The 17,261-nt window shown below is 35.9% G+C and overlaps 1 protein-coding gene across 7 annotated transcripts in view; it reads right to left on the minus strand.

Annotated features, from left to right (window-relative positions):
• Window positions 1-700: 700 nt before the first annotated feature.
• CUNH8orf34 (chromosome unknown C8orf34 homolog) overlaps window positions 701-17,261 on the minus strand; it is a 161,726-nt gene continuing 145,165 nt past the window's right edge. For 4 of the 7 annotated variants that reach the window (XM_027698647.1, XM_027698499.1, XM_027698189.1 and 1 more), the window contains 2 exons: window positions 12,742-12,835; window positions 3,202-12,247 (listed from right to left, as the gene is read on the minus strand). In XM_027698647.1, coding sequence (XP_027554448.1) covers window positions 12,237-12,247; window positions 12,742-12,835 — 105 coding nt within the window. In that variant the 3' untranslated portion in view covers window positions 3,202-12,236. Of the gene's footprint in view, window positions 1,730-3,201; window positions 12,248-12,741; window positions 12,836-17,261 lie in introns of those variants that run through there. The other 3 variants (XM_027698274.1, XM_027698355.1, XM_027698421.1) reach the window with 3 other exon arrangements.

Below are 17,261 nucleotides of genomic sequence, written 5' to 3' on the forward strand. Positions count from 1 at the left end.
GAGCCAAAACTGTTTTCAAGTTCTTATATATGCAAGAACTTCTAGAATTAAGAGGCTGCTGAATTCCAATTTTTTCACTTGTTGTGAGCAATCTTGGTTCTCCTGAAGTCAATGAGATTTTTCCCAGGGATTAAATATGGTCATGATTTCACCCAGAAATGACATGAAGCAGAAAGAATGGAGCTTAAGAGATGTTCAGTGAAGCAACCGAAAGAAGAAAAAAAGACAAACCTACTTTACATTTTTCAGTACAGACAAGGTAAAATACAAAAAGTGGGCCACTAAGGAAGAATAAATAAAACCCGTGAAGAGGAGATATTAGTTTCACAAGAATGCTTTTCTGAGCACAACTGACTAAATACTGCCTATCAATGACATCATGCCCTCCTCTATCAAATGAGTCTTCAAGTATATTGCAAACACACACAGCATAGCAGATTTTCTTTACTAATGACAAATTGAAGCCCCTTCCTGAAAAGAACTTAAAGGGACCATTCTCATTGGGGTTTCAGTATTTCATTTCACATATAGGAACTCTACACTGTGATGACACATATATCAAGTACTTGTTCATCACAATGCTAACTTCCATTTTACTTGCTTATGACTAACACAGATGACACACCTTCTGTGTATTTAGCACTGTATGTTTGTGAGACAGCACAAAAAAGTTCACACTATCAAACACTCATGACAGAAAATTAATTTTTATTTCTTAAACAAACAGATGCTTTGTAATACTGTATTTTTTAATAGTTGCAAGCAATTTTATTATATCATTCTGTCTAAGATACAGGAACCAAGCATACATAATTGAAGATAAAGAAAATTGAGAACACTCTTGACCGAATTAATAGGTAAATGAAATCAGTAAATGCAACTGCCACATCCCCTCATTTGATGACTGTGCAAAAGCATCTTCTAAAGTTCCAAGCACACAACACACACCAATTAGGATATTTTAAACAGCAAATTTGTTTCAGTAATCCATATGGATAACCAACACTTTATCATAATATATGAAATTCCTTTAGGTGCTTTATTTTTGCATGCATGTGCCGTTTCTTATTGTTGTGTTCCCTTTTTTAACAGAGTATTTATTTGTTTTAGAGATCAAAGTGGATAAATTCAATACAAAGCTATGTGGCATGAGCAGCACCTGTTTCTGCTACCCACACACACACCCACACCCTTTCACTCACTCCCCCTTCTGACCTCTCTGCAGGTGACTATGAGTGAACAGCTAGTTCTCTGTGAGACCTGAATGGGACATACATATTGGCAGATGCAAGCAAATACTTTAATGTTTATTAATATAAAAAAGAGTAAAGATTACAAAAATATAAGGAGTAGAAAACCTTAGACAAGTTAAAATACATAAAATCTTTAGGCAAAGTTTATTTTGGTCAGGCAGAGTTTAGTTTATCAAATGGCAATCCAAAATAACTGGGGTATAAACTAAACAAAACATTATAGTAACTTTATAAAAACTAAAAGGTGACAGTTACCCTTCTTTCCTAAGGCCACAGTACCACAGTAAATACTCTGATTCAGTGCATTACAGCATCCACATATCAGAGCACTTCTATACATGTACTGCTGACACTAGAAAAATAACTTTCATTAAAATCAATATGTATATAAACTAAAGCAAATTTTCAGGTGTAGTTTTGATCATAATTTTGTTTTAATTAAATTGTTCTTCAATAATCCCACTGATTTCACAAACCAGTGAAATCAAACAGAAACCCACAGAAATTAGGGCTAAAATTAATATACACAAAAATAGGATAAAAGGGAAAATTAAACCTTCATTGTGTTCACATTTTGTAAAAGTTCTCCATTATGCTGAATTCACAGTTAAATAAGCAAGATGGATCAGTATGTTGATGAATTCTTTTTTATTTCTAAAATATTCAGAAGTAAATAACAGCTTCTTTAGTTATATTATTTGTTCCAATTATTCAGTGTTTTGAAGGTTTTTTCTGCTGGTTCTTTTTCAATAGCAGTAATAGATTGCAAAAATAACTGTTCTTTCAAAAAGCATTGAACATAATATGAAACTGTGATGAATCAGATAAGCTGAGACAGAAACGTTCAGGTTGAAAAACTTCCCTGAAGCAAAATAGAAATTTAGCTTTTACAAATATTTACATATGCATATTGAAATGGATTGTTTTGCAAATGTTGCTGACTGTAACACAACCTGCCCCCTCCTGTGTTTGTAAAAGATGTAATGCTGTAACTGGACCTATTACATAAATCCAGTTACAGAATCAGGGTTATAAACTGGAAATAAACACCACAACCACATTTAATGACACAGCTGAATGCATAAAGGTCTGTATTTTACCTTAGAAGCCTTCACCTTGCCTTTTTTTACCACTGAAGGAAATCAGGCACAGCAGCTTCACATTTATTCACTCCTTTTGAACATATAAATATGCAAGCCCTCTTTGGGAGATTAAACAAACTTGGCAGGAAAAAACTATTCCCATTATCTCCAGCTAATTAAGTAAATACAATTGGAATAAATTTCACTTTGTCAGGTGATAAGCCTGGACTTTATATGTGATACTGTACTTATATTCAACAAAGCAAGGTACATACCATGAAAATCTCTGCAACAACAGCAACAATAACAAAACCAACAAGAAATAAAGCCCAGGAAATCTTATCAACATTTCTTATCCTTTATTAATTTGATATGATTTTTTTGGAGTCATTTATACCTAGTGTTTAACATCTGTTTTCCTTGGAGGTGCTTCATTTAGCAGATATTCAAGCTCTGTCACAGTTTGATCTTTAAGTAACAAACTTGTCTTATGGTGGAGTAAAGATGTGCAAATATATGTAAGCCTGCTTCGTTTGCAGATTCTTCTTGTGATTACCCATAGAAAATCCAAGGACTGGCCCTCCTAACTCTAGAAGGAAATGGAATGCCAGCCAGAAAATATATTGCATGCTACCCCATATCCATCATGGAATTCTTGACTGATGAGAAAATATATTAGCAAGATCGAATCAACTTTCAGCTGTCATGAGACAGAAAAACACCAAAGGGGAGATGCAAGAGTCGAAGGGCAGCCTGAAGAGTTGATGGGATTCAGTGCACCCATCTCAGCCCCCCAGTAAGACAGATCTCTAGTTGTCCTCTGAGGTGCCTTTTTTCTCTCTTTACTTCAGAGAACAAATGATGAGTCATACCCTGACATGCTGATTTCTCCAATATAAAAGGAAATAACAGTAGTTTTAAAAGCACTTAATACAAGTTAGAAGCCACCACTGACTGACTTGGGGAAGACAACTTAAAAACTACAACCATTTTAAATTTAGTGAAATCACAACAGAAAGAAATACAGACGGATATTAGAACTGGGGATGAGACTCACGACACATTTTAGGAACATTAACTGGTGATTTTTCATAGGTCTCCTGTCAGTTATCACATTTTATCATTCCACTTCAGAGATCAGGAAACTAAGACACAGAGAAAACTAGCTTTGCCCAGATCTTGCTGTAACACTCACACTGGCACTATGCATTGCCAAAGAAGATTTAAACAAAATGAACAGAAGTCACATATGAAGAATCAACCCTCCTCTCTTCTCCCTCTCCTCCGATCTCCAAATTCATGGATTTTTCCCTCTGACAGGGTCAAGAACAGTCAAAAAATCTTAACTTTTTCCATTAAAGAGCTTTTCTTACTTGAATTTGAAATCCTTCCTCTCATGATAAAGAGGAGTTTCTACACTTTTGACTTAGAATAAATCTTTGCCTTGTAAAACACATTTACGTCAATAGGATGATAAGAAGCTTGGAGAATACTGGGCAAAACAGAGAAAACAGATTTCTTTTATAGATGTTTCACTTCCTGGTCATTTTTACACCCTAGAATTATAGTCAAGCATTCCATATTTTTTCTGTTTTCTGCCACAATCTGGCTCTTCTGCTGCATCAGTCAGTTATGGAGCCAAAAGAGTTTCAAGGCCTTATTTGATGCAAAAGGATGTACTCCCTGCTGGCTGTACCCTGGGTCTTGTACTTCATGGAGTTATTTGCATTCAAACAAATTGAGTGAAAAGTATCAAAACCAAATCAAGTGTTTAATTAAAGTTCCTTCATCAATATGCAATAAATTAGGCTGCATTCTCAAAAAGTTACATTTCTTTGCTATAATGGCAAGAAATTGCTACAATGGCGAGCTGGTTAACTGGTTGTCAGTGACTAGTCAGTAGAAGCTTTCGTTTATTTATTCCATGAAATTCTTTAATATTAGAGTTTTACTTTCCTAAAAGTTTATTATTTTTTATTATGTCCTTTAGGCTGATCTTTTAACAGCACAATATTAAACAACCTGTCTTTCAACACACACACTAAAATTTGTGTTTCAAATAGAAGTTTTTGCATCAATATTTAGAGCCTGTTGTTTCACTATACCGCCAGTGGAGTATTTTTATTGTGACATATGTAAATAAATATATATTTATATTCTTAGTTTTGAAAAAATTTCTAATAAAGCTTAGTACAGTTTTTTTAGTGATAAGCAAGGATGATTGTCTGTTGAACTTCTACATATATCTATCCAGAGTGGTTTATAGAAGACATAAAACTCTGTGGAATTTCAAAAAAGCTTAGAACTCCAGTTGCAAATGTTTTTTTAATTAAAAACACCAGTAAAATATTTATCATTGCTATCACATCTATCGACTTTTAATACAGATAAAATTACCACAAACACATTTGTGCTCTGAAATCTACTGACTTCTACTACTATCTAGAGCACAGTAAAGTTTAACCGTATTTCACCAGTATCTTTGTTATGGTCAGTATTAATCCAAATTTTCATATCTCATATTTCCCAGGTGCATATTTTTGAATCACTAAGGACTGCCATTACTTTACCCAGAGGCATCCTGCCTTCTCAAATAATTGATTTTTATATCCCAGGGACTAAGTTATGATAATAAAAACAACTGGGTAGGGGGAGTTTTGCTGTTTAAAATCACTAAAATAAATCTTAGAATAAAAATCACAGAAATGTGTCCATCTAGCTTGACCTCCCATACACCTCTACAGAGCCCACAGAATCTTCCCCTGGATTGTCTATAATTTGTCATTTAGAAAGCCCAATCACCTAGTTTTTTTAATGGCTTCAAATTCATTGCCTCCCTTAACTTTTGCTTACAATGCTTAAGGCTCCTGATTGCTAGGACAGAGAATTTAATTTCCTTCATCACAGTTTGATGAGTTGAGTCTTTTTTATTTAAAAGTCTACCTACAGATACCAAGTCATCTCTGAGGTTCCTGGCTGAATGCCTTTATGTGAGGCAAACTTCTAACAGGGTTTCCCAAAGCCTGGGTCATTTTTAATCATCCTCTGAAATCTCTCAAGTAATTCCAATCTGTCTTAATGGCAAGACACCAAACACACAGCTTTTTACAGATATGATGTGGAATAATTACTTTGCTCCTTAACTTTTTAAGTGTTCAAGAAATGGAATGCCCTTCTTTGTGACAGCATTATGCTGAGAGCTCACACTGAGATGATCTTCTATGATCATCCTAAATCCATTAGGTCACTGCTTTCCAGGACAAAGGCCCATTATTCTGCAGCAGAGACAGATATGTTTCTCTGGTGCCAGATATATTTCATTTCCTTCAAATATACTTCATCTGGTTATAATAAAGTGCATTTTACTGGAATTTGGCCATTATACCAGGGGATTAATATCATTTAATAACTTCAACTTGTCCTTCCCAACAATTATCCAGACCTATCAGACCCTAATGAGCCCCATTCATCTACATCTTCCCATTAAAACTCTAGTTTTTGATTCCTCATTGAGCCAGCTTTTAATTTACCTAATGTGTGCCCTGATAATTCTCTATGCCATTTTTTAAATTACAGTGTCATTTTTTATTACATTAAATGTCTTTGGGAGTCCAAGTTTAGTATAATAATGCAAGTTGTAGAAAAAGATATCTGTAGGTTTGGAAGTTGTACTGAAAAAGCTTTCTGCACTGAAACAGATTTTGAGAATTATTTTTTCCTCACTCCAATGGAAAATTCCCTCCTCCTCCCAAATATTTAGTCCAATGTGAACTTTTCCAAAATAAAACCAAAAATTACTTAGTATAAATAAAGTGACATGTGCTAAAGCCTTAACAGTATAAGAAGATAATGGTAGCTTTGGATTTAAGCACATCCATTCAAAAAATAGGAAACTTAAGTCTAATTCCAACTTTCCCTAGCCTTTCCAACAGCCATTTGACTTCTGGTAGAAATAATGTCAATCTCTACTCTTGTTTCACTATCTACAAATAATTAAATCCAAGTGGCCAGGTTTCCATGATAGAAGATTGGTTTTGTTTATTTTTAGACTCAAAGAGCAGTTATATGAAATGTTGCAGCTTCAGCCATGGGTGTTACAAGACATCCAGCCAAGACAATCCAATAGGATAAATTCTGTTTACAGGAGCACAATCCTTTCTGGTATCCCATTTCTGAAGTACACATAGAACTGTCTCAAGCTAAATACCTAGCCAAGCCACTGGCAAGCAGAATGAGAGGCAAGGTATCTTCTTTAACATACATAAGTGCATGCTGAAGAAATTTGCAAAATAACTCACACTCCAAGTAGACAAAAGCTTTATGACACCCTTGGAAAGGGTAAGTGGAATGGCAAGATATGACTTTTTTTACTCCAGTTTGTATTACCACTCTTGAAATACTAAATGAAAGAAAGATACCAATACATTTCTTCAGGAGATTCTTGAATCTGGAATTAAAGTCTCCCAGAAGTTTACTTTTGGGAAAGATTCCCCTCTGGACAAAAAAAATGAATTTATTATTCACTGAGAAAAAATTCCAAACACAACAATTATGTTCTTAGTAACCAGACACATAATTGACCAATATGTTTGAGCCATGCCTCATGGCTCCCTAGAGAAACCACATCTAGCGTTATTCTAAACTTAAACCCACTGCAAGAGATGTTTCTAGTACAGCTATACTCCATCAGAGCAGAACACAAATATAAATAGCTGAATTTGACTGACAGAAATGGAATGGAATGGAATGTCATAAAGTTGGCAATTAAGTTGCTACTCTAAGCCTGATTCTGTCATTGTTACTCATACTGCATATCACCTGACTCTAGCAAAAGCAAACTTTCACAGCAAAAACATACTACAGCAGTAAACTCCTTGCTATTATTAACTCCGATTAAGCATTTTTCCAAATCTTAGGAACACTTACTTTCATAATTAAGAAAAACTGACTGTTAAGGCATGTGAATTTGCTCAGTGTAAGGAATTTACTCATGGACAAATACTGCATGGTTTGGAAATTTACTGGAACACAGTCTGAATTTCTTCATTCTGCAAAAAAAACCTGTCTTTCCTTCTTTGGATCTTTCTGCTAGATGGACATTTGTGCAGAATGGGAAAGTGAATGTTTTATTCAATACCTGTTGAAGTCATCAGCAGACTCTTTGACTGCAGAGTTTCAAGACCAGTGCAGAATGAATGAAGTGGAAACGACACTTTTTCCCAACAATCCTTTGATTTATTAGCAGTAGACTTTTCACTGTGAACCTTAGAAAAGAATTTGCAGATGTATAGCCACAAAACATTTAAATTTATGCAGGTGAGGGTTCAAGCCTTGTCCCAGATCAGCCGAGCTGGAAATGAGCATCTAGTGCTCCTGTTGGCAAGTTGAAATTCGAGTGAAGTGGTAGTAGCCACACGACTTTGTGTGTCATTGACCATAGAAAATGACATGCCTTAAGTGGATTAGCACAAAGGAATGTTATATACACATGTGATTTTTAAGGTCCCTTTCAACCCTTAACATTCTATGATTATACATATATTTAATATGGATTAACTGAGTAGCAAGTTTTTCAAGAATCTGAGTTATTCACCTATCATGTACATCTGCTCAATGGACTGACTGGAGGGAGGGATCCTTTACATCCAAGGCTGTGTGACCTGGGGAAATCTGCTGTGTGGTAACTTCTTGAGATAGACACCCAAGAAAGCAGACTTATGCTTTTGGGCAGCAAACCCTTGCCAAGACTACAGATAGTAGGTTAAATTACACCAAAACTGTCTTTGTCTTTTCAAGGGTCTTGGAAGCTAGTGATGCTTCAAGAATTTCCAACCAGCAATATTTGTAGGACTTGTTTTAAAGGGAAATACAAGTTGACTCTTGACAGCCTCCAGAAAGGCCAAATTTCTTCTCATAAAAGTTGGCTAAGACATGCTCTGGTGGTTGTTAGATGCAGCTCTTCTGTTTCTGTGCATCAGTATCCCACAAAGAAGAAAATTACTTTTGCCAACTCCAAGAACTTTTATCAAACTGAAGGACTGTGCAAGTGGTAAATATTTCCTCCTGATCCCTCCTATTTACAGGAATAATCTGTATGTATTCTCTGAAACCTCTTTGCAGAGAATCAGCACACAAACAAATTACTGCAGATAGTAATGGGAAACTGTCTTCAGAATGACAGCTGAGGAAGAACACACGTGAGGCTCTGTCTACAGAAATTTTTAGCGACTCTAAGAAACAACCACAAGTCCTTGATTTTGGATAATATTGTCTTGGTGATTTTCACCTCTCTTCGCTCAGTGTGTAGAGAGTTTCAAAGGAGAACACATCTAGCAAGCAGAAGAGATTTAGTCACTAAATTTTTAATAGCTCTTAAAAGCATGTGTTAGTTCCTATTTTTCAATAACAAAATTTACATTAACAGAGAAAATAATTATACATTTATCGCTTTCTCTGACCTATGACCACAAACTTAAGTGCATAAAGAGGAAAAGGGGAGAGTATGCTAAAAAAATCAATAATGCTTCTTGAAAATGTTTTCCTTTCCTTCTTTAGCATAACAAATCTTTTAAGATGGAATAATTTTTTCTCTTTTATATGTGTACCTATTTGATTTCAAATTTTGTTATAACTGGTATGCAGGTTTAAAAATTATTGACTTTCAGTTATCACTGGATCTTGCTGATAACGACAAACATTTAAAATGCTGTCAAAGAGCCTGGAGGATTTAAAATGTAAAGTCTGATTTACAAGAACTGAGAACCTAGATCTCATTTCCATAAGACAAGATATGCACTGTTGTATCTGTTTCACAAATGATGTTTGTCGGGAGATGTTGAGATGCCAAAGCGACCCAGTTCTGCTCAGTTATCACTTGCTTTGAAAATAGCCTCTCTATACTCTTATATCTGAATACATTTGAAACTGTTCCCCCCTCATTTTTCATTCTTTTTCTTGTAGAACACTAACCAGAAGGTATTAATTTATAAGAACTCAAGGTGACTCAAACAGCTTTTCTTTTTGAATTGTTAGATTTCCCACTGCCAAAAACTAGTTTTACACCTGGCTGCTATTATCTCAAAGTAATCAAAGAATGTGATAAATATTATCCGCATCTAATTTATTAAAAGCTGAGTCAAAGAACAGGTGTTGCTATTGTAAAGATTAATTTTGCAGCTCTTCTGCTCAAAATCACAAATTATTAACTCCTGGGCCCTTTCAACACTAAATCATACACACAACATTCACATAGATTTATTACTTTAGGGTGAAAAATTATGTGTAATCTTGCCAGCTGCTCTACCTACAAGCACTGGCATCACTAAGTACACCAAGCCCCTTACTTAATGCACTTTACAACCAGGAATTTGCAGCCTCTCCTTTGTCAGTGGTGGCAGTTCTGCACTTTCTTGCCCATGGCACTAACACATAATCTCAAATGGGGATGATAACACAATTAGTTATTTTTAATAACAGTTATCATTATTAGATTTCAGATACAGAAAGTATTACTTTGATAAAGGATTTTTGTTTTATTCCTTTAGTTATATTAGTAGAAACAGTGACCTCCTATAGAGGGTGCATGAGTTAATTACACTGCAGTTAACTGCAGTCAACAAGGGTTCACAAAGGGAAAGTCCTGTTCAACTAATTTGATATCCTTCTATGAAAAGATCACCCACCCAGTGGATGAATGAAACTTGGTGGATGCAGTTTTTCTGGATTTTAGTAAGGCTTCTGATACTGTCCCTCACAGCATCCTTCCAGACAACTTGTCCAGATGTGGGATGAGGGGGTTCACGGTATGTTGGGTAAGAACTGGCTGAAGGGCAGAGTTCAAAGGGTTGTAGTGAATGGGGCTACATCTGGCTGGTGACCAGACACCAGTGGCGTTCCTCAGGGCTCAATTTTAGGGCCAGTTCTGTTCAATATATTTATCAACAACCTGCAGGCAGGAGTTGAATGCACCATTATCAAGTTTGCTGATGATACCAAACTGGGAGGTGCTGCTGACTCTCTTGAAAGACAAGAGGCCTTGCAGAGGGATCTAGATAGATTGGAGCATTGGGCAGTGATTAATGGCATGAAGTTTAACAAGTTGAAATACCAGATTCTGCACCTAGGGCAGATTAATCGCAGGCACAAGTATAAACTGGGAGAGGAGTTGCTAGAGAGCATCCCTGCAGAAAGGGATCTGGGGATGCTGGTCAGCAGCAGGCTTGGTAGGAGTTGGCAGTGTGTCCTGAAGCCAAGAGGGCAAACCCTGTCCTGGAGTCCATCAAACACAGCGTCACCAGCCACTCAAAAGAGGTGATTATCCCGCTGTGTTCAGTATTGGTGCAGCCTCACCTGAAACACTGTGTGCAGTTCTGGGCCCCGCAATTTAAGAAAGACGTGAAGGTCCTTGAATGTTTTCAGAGGAGGGCAACAAAGCTGGCAAAAGGGCTGGAAGGAATGACCTATGAGGTGTGGCTAAGGACTTAGGGTTTGTTTAGTTTGGAGAAAAGGAGGCTCAGGGGTGACCTCATTGCTCTTCACAGCTTCCTAAAAAGAGGAAGTGGAGAGGGAGGTGCTAATCTCTTCCTGCTATCCAGTAACAGAACACATGGCAATGGCTCAAAGCTCTGCCAGGGGAGGTTCAGATTGAACATTAGTAAGCATTTATTTACTGGGAGACTGGTGAAACACTAGAACAGGCTTCCTAGGGAGGTGGTCAATACCCCGAGTCCGTCACTGTTCATTCAAGAGGCATTTGGATGATGTCCTTAACTGCATTCTTTAACTTTTGGTTAGAAACTATAGCTTACCTTCTTTCCCTTCTCTCTTCTCAGTGCCATCAGATCCAGCAAAAACAATTGTTATTAGTTAGGCAACTATCATCTCTAATTATTTGGTTGTGGGACTGAAACTTTTATCTATAATTTACCACTTTGTTACACTGGGCAGTGACAATGACCTACCAAGATTCTTGGAATATAATAGTGCAGGATCTTGGGTGCTCAGAAGTCCTCACATTCACGCAATTCAAGTATAGGAGCTATAAAAGAACCATGTTGTGTATCTGATATGTCCTGAAGCATCAGTCTCCCTGATCACATAATTGGCACCAGTTTGTGTGCACAGCAAGTCCCACCAGTGTTTGTGGGATTGTAAATTCATTACAGAAAATACCAAGGAAAAATCGCATGAACAGAAAAGGCAGGTACTGGGGTCTACCTTGGGCCACCTAAGGTGAGCTTCAGCACAAAGATAACTGAAAGGCTCAGCTGCAAGTCGAACTGGACTTACTGCCTTTGGACTAAAATCAGCTGGACACACAGAACCTCATTTTAACATTGTGTATTCAAGAAACCTGGGACATGCTCTTAAGTATCCCATTGTGTAAATCTAAATTTCCCAGTCAAACTCTGGACTATGTATGAATTTGTGAAACTGATATGTGAGTATATATTATATACAGTATATATTTTTTAAGTGGCATAATTTAAAAATACATTCTGCTTATCTGGCATGATTATTATTAATCATTAATCCCTTACAGAACTATTCTATTCTGTGAAGAATTTGTCTTTTTCATATGTTAACTATCATGTTTGAGCCAGTTTTAGTTGAATGTATTGAGTTTTCCAAACATGCTGATTAAATCATATGTTCTTTTCAAGTATATCACCTAAAATATGTTAGGAAATAGTTTGCATATTCACCTTAGCAGATCACAAAACTACTGTGAATTAAAAAAGAATATGTGAAACAGTTAATGTTTTCAGTAAGATTATTTACAGGTACCTTGTAGGCAGAGAGAACTTGCCACAGTTTGAACATATTGCACTTTATAGCCTGTTACTTGTTGTTACTTGTTCTGTCATTTAGGTTGTGATCCTGCTGACCTTCACTTGCACAATCAGGTAAATGCTTAAAGAGTGTACGATATTAAGGATTACTTGTATGATTAAGAATTTTTCTTTTTTCTATACAGATGAATTAAAAAGAATACAGATAAAATAGAGATAATGGAGTTACAGGCCTAAGGAGGGAGGCTCTACTTTTCAGAGCAGGGGGTTTTTACATGGTTTCTTTTATCTGGTGAATATATATTTATTAAACAGAGTATCCATTTCAACTTTATGTTACTTCTGGAACAGCTACTTTAACACATCAGGGGATATTGTTTCACTTAGCTTAAGTAAACTGTGGTCTGTGATCATTTTGTCATTTTTCGGTGACTATAGGAAAGCTTTTGTAAATCAATCCTATAAGTTCAGCCCTAAGACAAATGAGCAACTGGTACTTTCGAGAAAAATTGCCCTGAGCAGGCACGACATCTCCACAGCATTTGAAGATATGGAAAAGAGAAGTTAAGTTTGAGGGGTTTTGACATACTATCTGGTCCTAACAAATATACTTACATTTGTCTTGGTCAGCTTCCACTCCTTCACTTTCTGTGTCACTCAGCAATATCCAAGGTTGATTAGCAAGTTGAAGCTGTAGTAAGAATGCATCCTGCCACAAACAGATCTATTTTAGATAAAATGACAGACAACTATTCTATATAAATGCAGACTGTAGCAAATACTCTAGCCTCAATTAACTAGAGAGGAGAAAGCCTTTTATTAAAAAAAACCTAGCTATGAAATAAAACCAGAATGTAGAGGATACGCAGGCTCCTTAGCAATTACAGTATTTAATTACCTATTTATCTATTTGGGGGGTGAAGAAGGGGTTTCTTTAGCTATCTATCTGCTACAGACCCCAATATGACAGATATATACATACTCTTCTTGGAAACGCAGTGACACAGAACAAAATTGGAGATATTCCATCTGTCTTTGGACTGCATAGACACTTCAAACATGATTTGCTTAAGTGAAGTTTTGATTTGTTGAAACATTCACTGATTCTAATCTAATAAGAACAAGAACCTGAAACTTGATGGTTTTATTGGAGAACGAGTAAACTTAGGAAAGAAAAATGCTATGGAAACTCTTGTCTCCAAGATACCATAAAATATCAAAATATAAATGTTTTACATGGTTAAAAATCCAGCTGAATATACGATTTTTAAAATGTTTTACAATTGTCTCCTTTTTAATATAATAAATATATGTATATATATAAAAATATTTTTCCATGCACACACACGCACACATATGTATGTGAGCATGTACACATACAGACACACAAACCACTTTGACACGTTCCTTTGCACTATTCAAGGGAAGAGATGAGACTGGAATGCACATTTTTATTTGAAAAAGCAGTTCAAACATGCAAGTCTAGTCTCTAAAAGAAAACTTAAAACACTGGCCAGATATCATAAAATTACTGGCCAGATTTTTATAAGTTCTTGAAAAAAATGGGCGGTAATAGCCCTATTTTCTCTTACATCAGCTGAGAACCAGAATCTACATACTTAAATTTAAACAGTAGTACAGCATAAATTTTATTCTTAGGCTATCTGATTTAAAAACAGAAACCAGGCTTGTTTAAATCAGTTTGTGGAGATTGAAGATGGTTCAAGCAAGATCTAACTCACTGGGAGTAAATTATTAATTCTGTTAGCAATCTGTTAAAAAATTCCACAAACACTGCTGCCATGGCCCAACAGTAAGCTCAGGCAGGAGGTCCAGGCCTTACTCATGTATTGTCATTTCAGATGTGCTGTGTTGCTGACTACAGCACTGAACATGTTTTGTTTCCTGGAACAGGATTCTTGTAGTAGGGGAAGTGGCTCTCACACTCATCTGCATAGCTTTTAATCTTCCAAAAACACAGAGCAAGGACCTGAGCCGGGCAGCAGAACAGAATGAAAGTATCTGACCAAAAAGAGAGTCCTCATCACAAGGTAAGATCTATATTCCACTAAGTAGGAGTAAAAATTTTGTGAATCAATGCTATGTTCAAATAAGGTGAAATTTCCTTCTCTTAACAATGACAGACCAATAAAGATTGCTGAATACCATTTAAAATTATCTGAATAAATAAAATGACTGTAAAATTCCAAGTGTTCAGCAAATGAAATGGCAACCAAGGGAGTCAGTAGTATCTTCATCTCAACAACTATTGATAAGTATCACAGAATTGTGTCATTTTAATGGAATCCATCCTAAAGAGATAAGCAGGATTCAACATTCCTTTGCCAATTTATACAAAACACCAAAGGATTAAGTACATGCATAAAACTATCTCTGCCAAAGGATTTAGAACCCTGATTTATTAGCTTTATAGAGATAATAAAACTATTTCTCTAGGTAGCATTTCTTTCCTATAATTCAATTCAGCCTTGAACAGAGCTGATAATAAAGCACACCTGTTAGAAGTTAGTAATGCTGTGTGTGCCAGGAGGCAGAAACTTGTCCACAAAATCTCAGATCATTATGTCTTTAAGCACTAAAAAAGCCCAAAACTTTCTTAACAGCTGATATGTTAAGCACTTGCCAAATTATTTAAGATTTGTGCTATAACAAGATTAAAACACCCATGCTGCAGCATGAACTTCACTAATAAACTTAAGAACTTTGAATTGTATTAGTAATATTTTTCTATTTTAGACTTGTTATATTACTCTGAAACACATTACAGTCTACAATACACAAGGCATCGAGAGATACGCTAAAATTCCTGACAAACAAACAAATAAATAAATAATTCAAGCTCCTTATGGTAAAACATGTTCTAGGTGTCCAACAATCACTTCATTTCAACTGACTTATTCTCGTCAAATGTGCATCAGTGTTGTATTGGTTAATTCCATTAACATCATCTAAGAGTAAGGAAGCAGAACTATTTGCAATATCTTATCATAGCTTCTTCTGTAGGATTGGCAATATAACCAAAGTGTATTTACATCTAGTAGAAATACCCAGTTGACACCATAAGGCTAAGAAGAATAAAAGCAATTTCCCTTCTTTTATTTTACTCATTTTATACAGGTAGAGGATACAAAACCTACAATGAAAGTCGCAAAATAAATTACAGCATCAGCCTTGAGTTTTATATGTTTGTGATCTGTAAAAGTACAAAGACAGAACTCTTCTTTTTCTCCTACCCCAGGCCACCACTGCCTTTTTAAAATATGTCTGCATGGTCAGAGAGAAGCTGTGACACAAGAAAATGAAATCACATGGCCAAAACTAGGAGGAAATCTCTAACATGGCAAAAAGTGTCATCAGACAGGGATATTTCCTGGGTATGTTCTGTTTAAATCCACTTCTCTAAGTGACCAGGAACTTCAGTGGGCAAAGACAGCTTAAAAGAGCTCCCAAAGCTTCTAGCATAACACTCCAAAGATGAGGCTAGGAGTGGCAGATTGGCCAGACCTCCATCATCTACTTCCTGATATCCAAGGGCCTTGCTACTTGGCAGAGGCAGGTCTTCAGTATGAATGTGTCATATTAGCAGTTTTTCCTTTGGAAGCAGAGCTAGTCCCAAGTTGAGTTTCCATTATGTCAAAGGTCACTTGTGCATGTCAGGAAAGGATAAATAGGGTTTGAGCTGGCTCACTAGCAGCCAAGGTACTATTGTACCCAGGGAGCAAAGAGAAAGAACAGAATTTGTCACTTCTAGAAGGGATTATAACAGAGGATAAGAACTGACATAGAAATGCTGAGATTTAACATCAGCTTTAAAGTGGGACTGCTGGCTGAAGCTGGACATGCTATTCTAACTGGAAAACAGGGTAATAATAATGCTCACTTCCTCAAGTTCTTGAGACACATATATACATATATATGAAAAGTATAACAGGACACATTATAAGAGCTATAAGCAAATAGAAGTAATAAGACACAGCAAATGAAATGTGACTCTTGGTTCTTATTAGTATAACTACAGAAAGGCTGTGGAAGAAAGCATTTTTAATTCCCTGCCTTGTTACAGGAAAGATGAGAAGTGAAGGACAGACTGAGTGTTCCTCAGCAGAGATGCAGTGCTCATTACATACATATATTTTCAGGAGTATATACAAGAATTCTAGTTGGTATCACATGAATATGTATCACTAAAAACAAGGCTGCTTAAAAAGAAAGAAAAAGAGGAGTGAAGAATTTAGTGGGAGATAATTAAACCCATCATTTCTTCTGAATATTTTTAGTTTAAAAATATTTTTAATTCTCATTTTCTGGCATGTGAGAAAATTCTAACACAGAAACATATCACATACCTCAAAACAGAAGACAGAGGGATTTTTTTTTTCTGTCAAAAAATAAATGTGTTACAATTACTTATATTTTTTCCATGGAAAACTTATGGTTTGAAAATATATCAACTGGCAGTGAACACACTTTTAACAGAACTGTAGTCACCTTCAGTCATCATGTCTTCACATCCTTAAGTTAGATATTCAATTCTACGTGACAAAGTAGCTTGAGTGATGGGATTAGTGCGCTGCCATTCAAACATCAAAGTAATGAGGATTTTTTTCACCACCAAATTTAAGTATGATTCCCTCCCCAAATTCTTTAGTTTTTGGTTAATCTGTGCCTTATTTCCTTTTTCTCACAACAAATAATGAAGGCCATATAATTAACTGCAGGATTACATTAAGTATCAAACCTCTAACTTTCCTACAAGCATCTCTAAGCAACATTATTATAAACAAGATTTTAAATTTTCCTTAGAAGTCATTAGACTAATAATACATTGTGTCAAATGTCATACCCAACAGATTATTAAAACAGATGATACTTCACAGAAACAATTCTCTAAAGGTATGATATTATTTTCAGACTTTGAAAAAAGGTCTCCAGGGTTTGACAAATGGGTTACAAAGAGATTGATAATAATGGTGGAAACCAACATATCCCACCATTTAAAAATTACCAATCTAGACATATAGTTCCTTCTCAAGTCAGTATAGAAGGACCAGCATATCCTGAGAAAAGACTCACCTTTGTAAGGCATGTATCTGAGATAGACAGCAGGGCTATTC

The sequence above is a fragment of the Neopelma chrysocephalum genome, unplaced genomic scaffold (assembly GCF_003984885.1).
Source record: "Neopelma chrysocephalum unplaced genomic scaffold, ASM398488v2 Primary Assembly neopelma1_22, whole genome shotgun sequence".
NCBI lineage: Eukaryota > Metazoa > Chordata > Aves > Passeriformes > Pipridae > Neopelma > Neopelma chrysocephalum.